General features: G+C 40.6%; 1 protein-coding gene across 11 annotated transcripts in view; it reads right to left on the bottom strand.

The window, feature by feature from the left end:
* LOC131437545 (unconventional myosin-XVIIIa) overlaps positions 1 to 16506 on the bottom strand; it is a 146192-nt gene that overhangs the window by 14016 nt on the left and 115670 nt on the right. For all 11 annotated transcript variants that reach the window (XR_009230773.1, XR_009230774.1, XR_009230776.1 and 8 more), the window contains 4 exons: positions 4323 to 4685; positions 4076 to 4258; positions 3917 to 4012; positions 3423 to 3608 (listed from right to left, as the gene is read on the bottom strand). Coding sequence is in view for 5 of the 11 variants with exons in the window: in XM_058606957.1 (XP_058462940.1) it covers positions 3423 to 3608; positions 3917 to 4012; positions 4076 to 4258; positions 4323 to 4685 (828 nt within the window). In the remaining 6 variants the exon portion in view is untranslated. The remainder of the gene's footprint in view (positions 1 to 3422; positions 3609 to 3916; positions 4013 to 4075; positions 4259 to 4322; positions 4686 to 16506) is intronic.

The raw sequence follows: 16506 nt of genomic DNA, 5'->3' as shown, positions 1-16506 counted from the left end.
TGAAAACTATTATCGAGACCCTGTTCCCGAAGCATGAGCCTACGATATGGCCGCCAGTACTGTACGACGTACAGGATGTCCGCGGCGACGAAATCCGAGTATCAAACGAGGAGCTGATTGCTGTAGCGAAAGCCTTACCGGTGAAGAAGGCTCCAGGCCCGGACGGGGTTCCAAATGTGGCCCTTAAAGCTGCGATTCTGGAGAATCCAGACATGTTCAGGACTACATTCCAAAAATGCATGGAGGATGGTAGTTTCCCTGACATCTGGAAGCGGCAGAAGCTGGTGCTGCTACCAAAGCCAGGCAAACCACCCGGCGATCCGTCAGCATATAGGCCTATATGCTTGTTGGACACAGTCGGAAAACTGCTGGAGAGAGTGATCCTTAACAGGCTCACGAAGTACACTGAGAGCGAGAACGGTCTGTCGAACATGCAGTTCGGATTCCGGAAAGGCAGGTCCACTGTAGAAGCCATACCAGTGGTCATGGAAACCATGGAAAAGGCCCAGAAGCAGCAGAAAAGGGGAAACCGCTACTGTGCGGTGGTCACATTGGACGTGAAAAACGCTTTCAACAGTGCCAGCTGGGTAGAAATAGCCGACTCTCTGCACAGGTTGAGGATACCAGAGTACCTATGTCAGATTCTGAAAAGTTATTTTCAGAACCGGACGCTGATATACGAGACAGACGCCGGATACGTAAATATGTCTGTCACGGCTGGCGTTCCACAGGGATCCATACTGGGTCCCACGTTGTGGAACATTATGTACGACGAAGTGCTGAAGCTAAATCTGCCCAGGGGAGTTAGGATTGTCGGCTTTGCGGATGATGTGGCGCTCCTAGTAATCGGCGAGTCTCGAGAAGAGGTGGAGGTTCTCGCCATGGAGGCAGTAGACGTCGTTGAGAATTGGATGCGGGAAAAGAAGCTTGTGCTGGCACATGAAAAGACTGAAATGGTCATCATCAGCAACCGAAAGGCGGTGCAACATGCGAGCATCTCGGTCGGTGAATGCATCATCAATTCGAAGCGTGAGGTCAAGCATCTGGGCGCTATACTGGACGATCGACTGAACTTTAATAGTCACGTTGACTACATATGCAAGAAGGCAATGAAGGTGATATTGGCGTTATCTCGGATTATGCCCAATAATTCCGCGATTGTCAGTAGCAAGAGGAGGTTACTGGCGAGCGTGTCATCATCGATCGTACGATACGCAGCTCCAGCGTGGTCGATGGCATTGACAACAGCAAGGAACCGAGCCCAGTTGAACCGCACTTTCAGACTGATGGCAATGCGCGTGACAAGTTCGTACCGAACAATATCGTCAGACGCTGTGCACGTGATAGCCGGAATGATCCCCATCTGTCTGCTACTGGAAGAGGATAGCCTATGCTACAGGGATCAAGGCACAGGAAGAGCCCGGAGCAGAGAGAGAGCCAATACGCTCACTAAATGGCAACAGCAGTGGGACAACGCGGAGAAGGGAAGGTGGACGCATCGATTAATTCCTAACCTGTCGGTTTGGACAACCCGAGTGCACGGCGAGGTAAACTTTCAACTGACGCAATTCCTGTCTGGACATGGCTGTTTTAAGCAATATTTGCACAGATTTGGCCACGCAAGGTCGCCGTTGTGTGTTGAGTGCCAGGAAACAGAAGAAACGCCGGAGCACGTAATATTCAGCTGTCCACGGTTTATCCAACCGCGTAGCGAAATGACTGCCATCGTTGGCGCCGATGTCAGTGTGGAGAACATCGTTCAAAGGATGTGCAGTGACGAAGGAAAATGGAACGCGGTGAACCGGACAGTTGTTCAGATTATGTCCACACTGCAGAGGAGTTGGCGAGAAGAGCAGCGTCAAATGACCTAGGTCCAAAGACGAAAAATGCCGGACTGTTTTCGGCACCCTAAGAAGACGGACGAAGCGTGTGGAATGTGGCTCGGTTTTCTGGACAGGTTTCTTCGCCGGGAAACTCTCCGTCGGGTAGGCTAGACCTACCACCGTGGGCTAGTTGAGTAGGCTCGTCGTAAACCGGTTTCGGAACGTCGGTTTCGAGAGAACTTCCAGCGTCGGGAAACTCTCTGTCGCGGTAGGCTAGATCCTTCGGCGGGGACTAGTCGAGTAGCCACCACAACACCGACTTGTGTCGTCGGGGCGCCAGCCAACCAGAAGCTATGCTCCAACTGGAATCGCTGGACCGACCTCGGCACTCTCTCGTGTGTCCCGAGCGGTGCAACAGGGTACTCGGTGTCGGGAGAGCCTCTTTCGCCGGGGAACTCTCCGTCGGTGTAGTCTAGATCTTTCATCGGGGACTAGACGAGTAGATCGTGGCGTAGCACCGTTAAGATAGTCGGGGCACCAGTGAACCGGAAGCCATCCTCCAACCGGCATCACTGGATCGACCCAGGCATCCTTACGGTCGGGCCGTAGACGGGTATCGAAAACGTCGGTTTCGGGAGAACTTCCATCGTCGGGGAACTCTCTGTCGGTGTAGGCTAGATCCATCACCGGGGACTAGTCGAGCAGACGCCACAACACCGATTCGAGTCGTCGGGGCATCAGCGAACCGGACGCCATGCTCCAACCGGAATCGCAGAGCAGACCTCGGCACTCCTTCGGGTGTCCCGCGTGGCGTAAAAGGGGAAACTCTCAGTCGGTGTAGGCTAGATCCATCGTCGGGGATCAGTTGAGTAGTGCGGCGCGACGTAGCGGCGTTGGGCTGTCGAGGCGCCAAAGGTGGATCGAGAGGGATAAAGATAGAAACTCAGGAGCTCATTTTCTCCCAAACGAAGAAGTGCATGAGCACAGCCGAGATGTATATAGAGAGCAGGAGCTCATTTTCTCCCAAACGAAGAAGTGCATGAGCACAGCCTCCCCCGAAGTATTGAGCTTAGCTTAGTTCCGGGGGGATCAAGGCAAGATGTCCAAGGTGTTTTAGTGGGTAAGGTTCAGCCAGTCCCACTCGCTGGTTCACAATAGCGGTAGCTTGACAACTACTGAGCGCGTGAACTGGGAAAGTACATAAGTAGGTATTTCACCTTGTAAAAAAAAAAAAAAAAAAAAAACACACACACACACACACACACACACATCCACGGACATTTGCTCAGTTCGTCGAGCTGAATCGATTGGATAACAAGTTTGAACGAATTCTATACCTATTATATATATATATATATATATATATATATATATATATATATATATATATATATATATATATATATATATATATATATATATATATATATATATATATATATATATATATATATATATATATATATATATATATATATATATATATATATATATATATATATATATATATATATATATATATATATATATATATATATATATATATATACATATAAAAGGTAAAAAACATTTTGTATCACTCTCATCGATTTTACCCACCTGTATCTGACCGGCCATTTCATCTAATTCCTCTTCCTGCTCTTTACAACGTCGATCAAGTTCCAACTTCTGACGTTTCAGCTGAGCTATCTCTTCCTCTGTTCCACCCCCGAATGTCATCTCTTCCAATTCACGCTGCAACGCACTGTATTTTTCTTCCTTTAGTTCGAGCTCTAAGCGAACATCCTGTTTGTAAAGAAATCAATTTTTGACATATGAGATAAATTTGAATTAGCTGGTCAAGGAGAAATACATATGGGATGTTGCTTCATTTCATGTCCCAACATAACATATAAGCTCATGTTAGCTAGAAATATATAATAAAACCACCCAACATAGTTGGACACTACAAGATAACTGAATTCTAGAGAGCATTAGCTTGTCTTTCTTGAAGGCCTGTAAAGTTGGTTGAATAAAACTCAACTTCTGAATATGTGGTGAGCATAATAAAATCGTGAGATATGAAAGAATGCGTGGGCTCATTATTTACTTACCGATAACGTCTGCTCTGTGGTAAACTTTTCGGCAATAAGAACGTCTTTTTCGCGGACAAGGCGTTCTTTAGCTTGTTTCTCTTGACGAGCTGAATCCTGATAAAATAAATGTGAACATAATTAACTTCGTATCATCGTTCACTTATGTATAAACCTTACCTGCAACGCTTGGCACTCTGAATCGAATTTACGCTGGCGCTTTTCAAGAAGATTATTACGACTATTTTGCTCTTCAAGTAGCATTCGCAAGTCATTCATTTCGTTTGTCATTTTTTGTGCCTTACGCTTCCATTGACCAACTACCTGGCGCTGTTCTTCGACTTCCTCGTAGGCATCGGCCAGCTGGAATAGAATTGAAAAAAAAACATGATATCAATTTGATAATAAACTGTCGTAAGTAGTATACCTTTTTTTCTAATTGCTTTTTCAGACCGATCAGCTGCTCAAGATCGTGCTCATGTTGTGTTTGCAGGCGTTTTTTAGTGAATTCCAATTCTCGAGCCACACGCTCGTATTTGAGTCTATATGCGTTGCTACTAGCATCGTCCCCTTCTAGGTCATCGTCCAAATCACCGTTCAGATCTGACTTGGCACACAGCAGCTCCATTTCAAGCTTCTCGGATGATTCTTGTAGGTTGCGGTACTTGATTTCATGCTCCTTCACTTCCTTTTCGAGTCTCAGTCTTTCGGTAGTTTCTGCATCTAGGCGCTCGCTAATCACATTGGACGACGAATGCTCCTCTGCAAGCTCAGCCGTCATCTCGGATAACTATGAAAAAACACGGAAATGAAAAAAAGACAATGTTAAAGGAAATATTTTAAACGTTATAAATATATACATTCTCAGATTTTTTTTCTTTAACAAAAAAAAATTAGCAACAGAATTCGAGATTGAATGATAAAGTATTCTTGCAACTGAATTTCGATTGGCACCGTATCGCTAGATGAGCGTTGCCAAAACTCTTGTATGTGTACTTTTCAGGCTTATATTTGAGAAATGTCGTTTACCATCTGTTTGTGTCCAAAAGCATTTAATTTGCTTTTGGTAATTAATCAGCTGCGATTCGAATAAGTATTGCATAAAAGGCGTCACATCGTTTATAAGATACTGTTACCGAAATAAAATAAAGCGACAGTTATTTCTTTTCAGTTCCTCATGAAATATATAGCTCCTACACTATAAATAAATTAGTTGGATTTGAATCGAAACGGGGAACGAAGTAAACTGATCAAATTCATTAAATCTGCTTTAAGAACTTTTTCTCAGCATATTAAACAATTACAACGTTCAATACCCCTTTCATAGAATTTATACTTTGACATACTAATGTTAAACCTCATTTCGGAATCAGGAAATGGGGTCCAGAATAACCGAAGTAAGATTTTTTGTCAACAATCAGCAAACTCTGTATACGCTGAATACACATGATGACCATTTTCGGAGCGTCACTTATATGACTGTACGTAATTTTTCGCTTTCAACAAACTGTGAATCCGTGAACTGGTAATGCGTTCAAAAGCACTGTTTTAAGACCTGTCACATGAATAAAACTTTCTGTTGCTTGTGTATCTCGTCCGACTAAATCAACATGAAAAGAACCGCTAAAGACAAGAATGAATGAATTAAAATAAACGAAGAAGTGAAGTGAAGAACAAGACGATTTCGAAGAGAGCTAAACTAACGAACTTATCAACCATCGCGTCCAAGGTTAATCGTTATTGAGTTTAGGCTGTGTCGTGTTCAACTTTCAGTACTAAAAGTTTTGCATAAGGTGCAAATACTCCCTAAACTAAAGAACATGTAAGAGATTCAATTTAACGAAACCGATGTGCATGAATCAATCAGTTATTTCAATCTGGAGGATTTTCTTTCCTGGCATCCAGAATGGTGTACGTATGTTGCTCTGCGTTTTAATAAACCGGTTCCTTCTTGTGTGGTTTTTGTTCGGGACACAGAATATCCATGTAAATCGCTGGTCCCCAACCATAATCAGATGGTCACACAACTTTATTGTTATGAATCAGTAACCATATGGATTATACCAGTTCAACGAAATAGAATTGCTACATGAAATCATTGAGCCGTATGAATAAAACATAGCAAGCTTGAGTTTCGGTAGTAAATACTACATGTGGATCACGTGCTACAAACTGTAGTATTTACTACATGTTTTCAGTAGGTAGCTCTAGGGACAGTTTTTTGTAGTAGTAAGTAGGTTTATTGCTTTGTGCGTGGTTATGACAACATTTCAGGTTATGTGTATATACGGCATGCAGTTTATGCTCAAATTTGAAAGTAGCGTTTACTACAAATTCGAATTTGTTTTTATTCATACCAAACTGCATTTTACTCTGTGGACTTTGTTTTTTAGAAGATACTAAAAACATCGGATTTCACTACATTGTATTCACCCGACCCAATGCCTTAGCTAGTGTAAAATCAACTTTATTTACCAATGTTGGTCGGTAATACAAAAGTAAAATAGATTAACGACGTAAATTTGGATGTGGAGAATATCAGAACCAAAGAACAGGTAAAATAATATAGGGGAGTCGTTACTCTATATTATTTTAACTGTCTAGTAGTCATCTCATATAAAAAAAACCATTAGTTAGAGTGAGATCTGCTGTTTCTGTTCGATAGACTGACATTAATAATAAATTGAAAATAGTTGCATTCGCTTCGAGTTTTCGCGTCGCTATAACAGCCGTGTTAAACAATTTTCGAGCTATTTTTCCTGCGGTATTCTTTTTTATAGTAGAAGAAAAGGTATTGTAACCGATTTTATCGCTATTGGTTGATTGAAAGTAATCGGACAAATAATATTGCAGCTTTACTAATGATATGACTATTGGTACAATAGCCCTTTTATGATACAACGATGTTTGAAAATTGCCTTATGCAGTGTTATGTTGAAATAAGGAAACATCAGATCATATAAATTGACATTTAGGAGAATGCGAAATCATTGTCTCATTCATGAGATTTCCTATATAAATATTATGATGATCTTTGCCAGTGACAACATCTAGCTTTTCATTTACTTTGAAACTTTTCAAAGCAACTTTTCTGCTGTAGTTCAACCACAGAGTTAACATACTGTTGTGTTCGTAAAAATTAGTTGAATGAAAATGGGGTGTGACTTAGCTAAGAAATTACAGCACGTTTAATTGGTGAATTCAACTAAAAACTAGCCATTTCAACTAATATTCTATTATTTTTAAGGGAATAAAAATTAAAAAATTTAAATTACCAAAAGTAAGATTTTTTTAGATGTCTCAAAAAATAACTAATTAAAAACAGAAAATCTACTAATATTTTCGCCAAAATGCAGAAGAGTCTAATAATACTTTCCCGTTTTATAATAGCATTATAACAACATTTATTCTGGACAGTTAAACTGTGTCACAAAATCTGGACAGTTAAACTGTGTCACAAAATCACCGATATTCGAACACTTTAACCGCAAACCCAAATTATTAATCTATTACCCAGTAAAGCGTTTGTCAAAATGAGAGAAGGGGCTGTCAAAGTAGATTTTTTTAAGCGCGAAGTGGTTTGAATGTCTATACTCTTTCATATCTTCAGTTATCTCGAACGGAAAAGAGTAAATTCAATCTGATTTTTTAATAGTACTATATTTAAAATTATCATGTTCGTATATACAACTTATATACGTTTTAGTTCAATGTTTTCGAATCAATTAGTAATAAAATGATATGAATCCATCCAAAAATCACCGAGATATTTACTGTTTCAGAAGAATGTTTAACGATGACCAAAAAATCGTTGTTGCCTACATAATTATTTCAGTCATTTCAAATAAAAAAAATCATTTTATCTCAAAATACTATTTTTTATGTGACTCATTTGCGTCGCTAATTGACAGAGAGTTATAAGCATTCAGATTTGAGACTAAACGATGTAATGCAAGTGATTAAGGATTATAGATTAGCCTATCGTTCACTATTGTACCAAAATCAATATCGTTTACGAACGCACACTGAGTGAACACTGAGTACTGATACCAAATAGTGAGTATACGATATTTGGAATAAATGAGAAATAATTTAAAAATCCTTTACGTTTCGTCTTCAGCTCGTCAGTGCAGAGCAATTCAAATTGAGCTGCTTAGTGCAGTTCAATTTGAACCGCTGAGCAGACGTAAAGGTCACACTATTCGTGAAACACTTTTTTATATTGCACCAAAGCGCAAAGCATTTTCTGACTCCCCGAAGAAAACGAATAGACGACTGAACTGGTCGTGAACTTTATGTCTACTTAGCGGTTCAAATTAAACTGTTGAAGTTTGCACTAAGCAGTTCAATTTGAACTGCAATGCTCTGACGAGTCGAAGACAAAACGTAAGGAATAGTGAAATCGGTTATGTGCCCTGTTGCCCGACGGCGAGCACGATTACGATACGAAAACGAAGTCGATTCCGACAGAACGGCGAATAAATCACGATGAGAACGTTGAGGGTTTTTCAACTCGGAAATGTGCATTTTTAAAAGAAAGAAAAACGCGTGTTACTCTATACATGTTTAATTTAGGAATAAAAAAAAGAGCTGGCGGAAATTACAAATCACATTTTTTCTGTTGGCAACAATTATTTCTCTACGCTCATTCCTGCTCTTTGTCAGGGGGTGAGCAAATCTTCGACTCGGAGATAAAGGATCGTTCACCGCTTACGTCCGTAAACACCGCGCCGGCCTTGAGGCGGTAGCCTCAATTGCAGGCCGATACAACCAGCTTATGTATGGGGCATTGATATTGAGTTTGAGCCCGCCACAGTGTGACTTTGCGTACAATCCCGTTAGCATCTGGATGGACTGCTACCACACGAGCAAGCTCCCAAAAGGCTGGCGGTGTATTTTCCGCCTTGACCAGCACAAGGTCTCGGATTTTAATGTTCTCATTTGTTTCTCGGCTGAAAGGTTGCGAGATATTGAGATCTTCAACGCTCCCAGATTTCAGTAGTATACCGACCAAGTCGATTTTCTGGCACATGGCTTGTATTCGGCTCTGGTATCAAGTTCAGTGGTTTCCATTCCAGATCCTGACGATCTGACTGCAGGCAAACTACGCATCAGCTGCTGTGCAGTTTTGGCCTTCCAACGAGCACAACGAACACAGTTGTTGATCACGGATGATAGTGCTGTATGACATCGTAGAACCCAGTACCGTTGATTTAGTGAAGCAATCACCAACGTTGGCCCAACGTGTAGATTTTGCAGATGCTGTTGCTGGATAAGCAAGTATGTGTACCGATGTGTCTTCGGTAGAATAACCGGATGCTGCATGTAGTAGGGTAATCCTGAGTTCTGCAACCTGCCTGAGACTCGCAGTGTACCCTGTCCATCAAAGAACGGATAGGCTGATTTCAGCTGAGCATTTTTTGGTTCCAACACTTTACGAATGAGATAGAGATCGCGACCGAACTGTTCGAACTGAGCGAGTGGAGACAACTGCGTGTCTGCATGTTGTATTTTAGATGGTGTTAAATTGCCACTCATTAATGCCACAACCGGATTGTCAACGGATGCAACATGATTCCATGAGCTTCGAGGAAGCAAATCGAGAATCGTCGACGTGCGATTGGCAACAAATGTTTTCCATTTTTTGGGGTGCGCTGAGAGAGTCTCCAAAACAATTCGGGAGTCAGGTCAGGCATGGACGCTGACTTCTAGATCGGTGAAGGCTTCCAGAATCCGTCGCAAAAGATCGGTCAGCAAGACTGCCGCATTTAACTCTAATTTTGGTATGAAAATTTGACGAATGGATGCAACTTTCGTTTTGCTAGCGATGAGAGAAACGTATACCGTACCATCACTGCTCACTGAGCGTGCATACACAACTACTGCATAGGCTGCTTCCGATGCATCGGCGAATCCGTGCAGCTGGATCTTTCCATTGTAATTTGCTAGCCACCTAAGAATGCGTATTTCCTCAATCAACTGCAAACACTCATCATCATTAGCTGCAGGAAGGGGGTTATCCCAAGATAAATCGAGAAGCCAAAGTGATTGATACAAAATTTTAATCCGAACGATTACCGGCGAAATCCATCCAAGAAGGTCGTACAAGCGAGTCGTATCTGACAACATTTGACGCTTGGTATTTTGCTGATGAATGTCCATTTTCAGTTTGTAACAGAATTCGTCCTTTGATGGAGACCAATGTATCTCCAATGCTTTCACTGAATCCGTATCTGGTGCCAGTTTCAGCGCAATTGGTTGTTGCTGCATTTCTTTATTTAATTCCAGCAACTGTGGAACATTTGTCGATCACTTTCGCAGATTAAATCCAGCGGCTGATGTTATCTGAGTCAGCACCCGACAGGAGATCGTCGACGTAAAAACTCTTTTCAATTCTTTCAGCAGCAACGGGAAACACTGTCTTGCTGTCCCTGGCTGCTTGTCGTAGTGATTCGATGGCTAAGTAAGCGGCACAAGCCGTTCCGTATATTTCCGTTAGAAATCGACAATGTTCTACAGGCAGTTCGGGATCAGTTCTCCATACAATCCGCTGGAAATTCGCATCAGCATTGTTCACCCACACTTAGCGGTACATTTTTTCTACATCTGCCATAAAAGCCACCGCGTAGCTTCGAAAGCAAGTAAGTATCACGAACAAATCTTCGTTGAGGTTAGGCTCAACCAGGAGCCGATACTCCTGTTGATGTTTTGCTCGAGCCGTCAAACACAATGCGCAACTTTGTTGTGGTAGTTTCGCATGCTGGGCCAACTCACGTCGCTCTTTCACCGGTGCTTGCTTAAAATCACTGCATTGATAGATTCCGTGATCTTCGGAACAGATTGGGCATGGAAACTTCTGGGCGATGTTCATGCTTTTGATTTCCTTCTTTATTGTTGGGTATTTCCTTTCCTCCTTCATAACTTCACGCTTTGTATTATCGTACGATGGTCTACTACCGAAAGCAGCACAAGTCTCGAACGTATCGCATTTGCGTTTCAGGAACTTCATCAGATCGTCGAACGTCTGTACTGTGCTCATTGAGTTCGCAGTTCGTCATCCAGCTTCTTAAGAATTAAGTGGATGAGCCAGGGATCTCTCGTCTCGTGTTGTTGTCCCACAGCTTGTAGCTGGCGTATGACTTCATCGGAAGTGGATACGAGATTTCGCAGATTTGCCAGGTTTGGCACCTTGATTACCGGCTGGTCGCAGAATTCCTGAACAAGCGACGAAATAGCGAATTTCGGTTTGTCGTAATGCTCGACCAGGGTATCCCATACTTGTTTATAGTTAGCATCGGTGAAAGTATAACTACTCACAAGACCTTTCGCTTATACTTCTAAATGTGACATCAGAAGTTGCAACTTGAGTGCATTCGTGAGATTTTTCCTGTCTACGCTGCTGATGAACAGGTTCTTAAATGAAGGCCACTGTTTCCTCTCCCTTTTGAAGACAAGAAGGCTATACGACGGTAATTGTGTATCGATTGGCTCAGCTTGTCTTCCTCGGAACTGGACAGCCAACTCCTCCGCAGATGTTGAAGCTGCAGCTTGTCTGGTCAGCAACGCCTTTTGTGTTTCGAGTAACACTCTTACTGCTCCTTTTAAACCATTACTGGTATCCATAACAGTCTTATCACTACCGATTTCTTGGTCCTCATTCAACATCGGAACATATAAATTTGTTGTCGCATAATAGATTTTTTCGAAATCCGATCGAATGTTTAAGACAGACGACAAATCATCCGGGTTAGATTGCTCCTCGATTTCGGATTGAATCTGGTCAAAGTTCTTCTCCATATCCACCAGTTTCTGCAGGTGATCTTTAATTTCACTAGCCGGAGGGTCTTGTGAGCACAAGCTTCTTACACTCGCGTGTTCCCGTTTCAGCCTTTCGATGGCGATGTTTCGTTTATTCAGCAGCACTTCCCTAGTCGCGAATTCGCTGCTATCCGGTTCGAAGGACCAAATGTTGCCCGACGACGAGCACGATTACGGCGAATAAATCACGATGAGAACTTTGAGGGAGCTTTTTTATGAGAAAGAAAAACGCGTGTTACTCTATACATGTTTTATTTAGGAATAATAAAAAAGAACTGGCGGAAATTACAAATTTTTCTGTTTGCAACAATTTTTTCTCTTCGCTCATTCCTGCTCTTTGCCAATCTTCGACTCGGGGATGAAGGATTGTTTACCGCTTACGTCCGTAAACATGCCCATATAACAAAAACGGCTTTCAGCCAAACCCCTATATAATTCAAAAATGATTTATGCTTTAATCTCACAGAATTTAAGCAAATCTGATGGATACAATTAATTGTTTGCTAATAGTGTTATACAGGGTCTGCCATGTAACTTTTTTTTTTAAACATGCAATAAAACACAAACGGTTCATCCGATTTCAAAATTTATTTTTTCATATTAAAGTACAATCCTTCCGGTTAATTGTGGAATATAATTTCATTCAAATGGCTGCCTCGGCTGGTCTTGCAGTACGCCATACGGTCGGTCCAGTTTTTTAGTACATCTTCGATTGTACACACTTAAATTTTATAGCTGAGTCTCGGCAAAAATATGCCGAGATTCGCACAGCCGAGTAATCAGCAATCATCTCGGCAAAAATAAAATTACTGAGCGTTTCGGCACCCTCAAATTTGACAAACGTCAAATATTGCCGAAATCGTCAGCATAAGATTTACTGTTTGCTCAGTGAAACGTTCACTGAATATTCGGCAATCCAATAAAACGAAAAAAATGAAAAAATAAATTACTGAATCATCAGTAATTAAAAATCTAGTAGATTAATTTTGTTTGTGATTTCTCAACATTATAAACACGCCATTTAGGATCAAAAATTCATTTTATTAACATTTAAAGGAGACTCACAAATTTGTTGCCAGCATGTAGCATACAGAAAAATTTAAAAAAATGTCAGAAGGCTCGCATACTGTAAAAACCATGCAAAGAGTTTTAAATGCTGACAGTATTTCCGGCCCTATGGGAACTATTATATCTCTCCAAAATAATGAGCAGTCTCCTTCGCCAAATTCTTCAAACATCACTACCATCAGCGGCATTTCCGGATGGCTTGAGTCGAGCTGGAAATATGAAAATAAATATATACATTGATTTTTGGCTTACAAAAATTTTCAATATTTAATGATGCATATACGGTATTGTTCAAATAAACTTACTTTGATCCATCGAATTATTCCATGCATTGGGTTATTTTTTCGCATATCCCCCAAAGTTTTGTCTCAAGGACGCTTTCAGCCCCGAGTTGGGTGTTTTCCCTTATAATCGCGAGTGCTCTGATAAAGTCGCTTTTTATAAAACGAAACATTCAAGCTATTTATTCAATATTTTTACTTGCAAGTGGTTCCACACTTCTTCGAAGATTATCCATTTTTTCACTAGAGAATTTCATCAGAAAATAATCGTGCAATGCGAAGCGAAAATGTTACGCGGCAATAAATGACAGCTGTTGTGCTGAATCTCGGTAACAGCTAGCGCATATTCCGAAATCTCGGCAAACGTCTCTGCTGATGTCGGCATATCTGTTGTTTATTGATAAATTCAGCAAGCAATTATGCCGAATTTCGGCAAAGTGAAGCATTTTACCGAAATATCAGTGAATGCATTTAACGAAGTTCAGAAACATGCGTATTGATTACTGAGCAATCAGCAAATTTACGTGTTGCTGATCAGTTTCGGCATTTTATTATGCCGAGCTCAAGAAATGGTTTTAAGTGTGTATGCAGTTTTATTTCAGCTATGGCTGCACGAATGTTGTCCTTCAAGGCTTGAATTGTCTCTGGCGTGTCCACATAACACTTATCTTTGACAGACCCCAAAACATAATAGTCTAACGGCGTCAAATCACAGCTCCGAGGCGGCCAAACGACATCCGAATTTCGAATGATAATTCGATCTTCGAAGACTGTGCGCAGCAGATCGATCGTAGCGTTGGCTGTGTGGCACGGAGCGCCGTCTTCTTGAAACCAAATGGTGTCCAAGTCTTCCTCTTCAAGTAACGGGAAGAACCAATCGCTCATCATGGCGCGGTAGCGCTCGGCATTGACCGTGGCGGCGGCTCCTGCCTCATTTTCGAAGAAAAATGGCCCAATGATGAAGCCAGACCAAAATCCACACCAAACCGTCACTCTCTGAGGATGCATCGGCTTCTCCATGACAACGTGTGGGTTTTCCGTCCCCCAGATGCGACAATTTTGCTTATTAACATACCCGCCGAGATGAAAATGTGCCTCATCCGAGAAGATGATTTTTTGGCAAAAATCGGCGTCTTCTTCAAGCTGATTTTCAAAGAAAAACTGCACTATTTTCACGCGTTCCTCAAGCGTATACACAACCATTTTCGTTCAGCGGATGGATAAAACTAAGTTTCTGTCAAATCAGAAGTGACATTAAGGATACCAATGTCGAAATAACCGCTGGTTCAAAAAAAAAGTTAGATGGCGGACCCTGTACTTTACAAGGAAACAGACTATAATATTTAAAAAGTAAACCGCACACATATACAAATTCAAGTGATGCCTTAATTTTTTTGTTTATCTCGTTTCCAGAGGTATCTCTTCATTGATCTCTGGTTCTAGGATCACTAGAAATGCTAATTCATACACTCTGATTCATATGTTAGCATTGACTGAACTAAATTTGACGATATCAGGGTAGCAAGTGAATTGCCGATTTCTATTTTCCGTTTTTCCCGTATGCGAAATAGAATACCCTCAAATGAATTCTCGTGCTCTGATTGTGATGGAAACCATAAAAGCAAATATTTTCAATGTTCTATCAGACAAAAAAAATTTTCTCATGTAATAAAACTCAATTCAATATCAAGAGATGTACTTATACCTAAGATTTAGCAAAACTATTCAGCTGCTCCAACTTGTTCTTCTAAAACACCATTTTTTTCTAATGTATCTAGTCAATAAACAATAGGTACATTTGTCATGTCATCCCATTTTTGAAATGCAGCATGTTTACCATTTCAAAACATTGATGAATAGATTTCCTAAGAATTTTGTTAAAAATATTCCCGATATTACCTTGACTCTTTGCCATCAATTTTGCACTTTTTTCGTTTCGATTATAGAGGTTTTAACCTGGTTATTCATCTCTTCGGGCCAGTAAAACTTTCTGATCCTATGCGCGGGGTTGGGAATCGAACCCAGGCAGAATACGTGAAAGGTATCGACTCACCCAACATGCTAAAACCGTCCCCTAATTAATCTAAAATTTAATAAAAATCCAACAGGAGCATCCCAATTGTCCTTACTTTTCAAAATGAGCTTTCATTGTGCTGTTATTGATAACAACTAAGAAAGCACTGATGCTTCCTGATTGATTCAAAACTGCTGTTAAACTCTTAAAAATCATTGGACGAGATATGGGGTGTTGACACAATTTCTAATAAAATGTTCAACAGAGAACCTGTATGGGACAATAAGTTGTTTTACTGAACATCTCGCTCAAACCCAAAATTGGGTATCGTCTCATACTTTTCGCTTGTTAAAAAAAATCATGATGCTAACAACTGTTACTCATGTTTGAACTAGTAATATTTTTCCCGGGTTTTCACTCGAATTCCCAACTTTTTTCCGGTTTTCCCGATGTTCTTCTGCGATAATATTCGAAGCTGCAGTTACATTTTAAGTAAATAAAACAGTAGAATAATTTTTACTGGATTTCATTGTCGAATTCGCTTGTATAACCCATCTGTCGCTTTAAAAGAATAAACTAAGGATATCGGCAGAAACACGTGTTGGATCATTAGGTTATGCAAACAAATATGTTAAGTTTTGTTTACAACAAATATAACATGTTTCAAGACATATTTCGCCCTCGGTATCTCAGAGCGGAATCATCGCATGACTAGTACTACAATCCCACTTGCATTAAACATCTTTTCAAATTGGATACGACAACTGGCATGTGAGACCAGCGGCCTTTGAATCGTTGGCCTCTAAATCAAGCACAACGATTTTCACTTCAATATTTGATTTGGTTAAACTGTCCGTGTTTATAAAGTATACGGAATATTCTTGTTTATTGACAAATGAAAATATTAATCATAGTTCTGTACAATTCTAAAAGGGAAGACGAATCTACAATGCAAAGAATATTTTATGAAATAATATGACACGTTGCAAAAGCTGAAAGTGAAATTTGTTCTGTTTTCGTTTGACATACAACAGACACCTGCTACTGTTACCAAATTCAAAACACTGTCAAACCAACAGTTTCAATAAAATTTACGATCATAACAAAAACCATCTCACGGTTTGATTGAAAACAAGTATGGAGGGTTTATACGAGAATAACTTTACTGAAGGAAAGAGCGCACGCGTTATGGTGATTCAAAGTTCGTCCCAGTTTATGCATTAGTTGTGTCTCCTATTTCAACTTTACCCTAGCTCAATTTCATCCTTCAGATTAACGCGGTCACATGCCAGTCTATTAATCGACAACCAAAAAAGTTACTTAGTGCTAGAGCTTATATACAAAGAAATAAAATAATTTAGAATATTTTCCAGAAAATATGACGAAACAAAATACTCAATAAGAAATCGAAACCTTTTATTCAGTAGAAA

Source organism: Malaya genurostris, chromosome 3 (assembly GCF_030247185.1).
Source record: "Malaya genurostris strain Urasoe2022 chromosome 3, Malgen_1.1, whole genome shotgun sequence".
NCBI lineage: Eukaryota > Metazoa > Arthropoda > Insecta > Diptera > Culicidae > Malaya > Malaya genurostris.
This window is presented reverse-complemented; position numbering and strand designations above follow the sequence as displayed.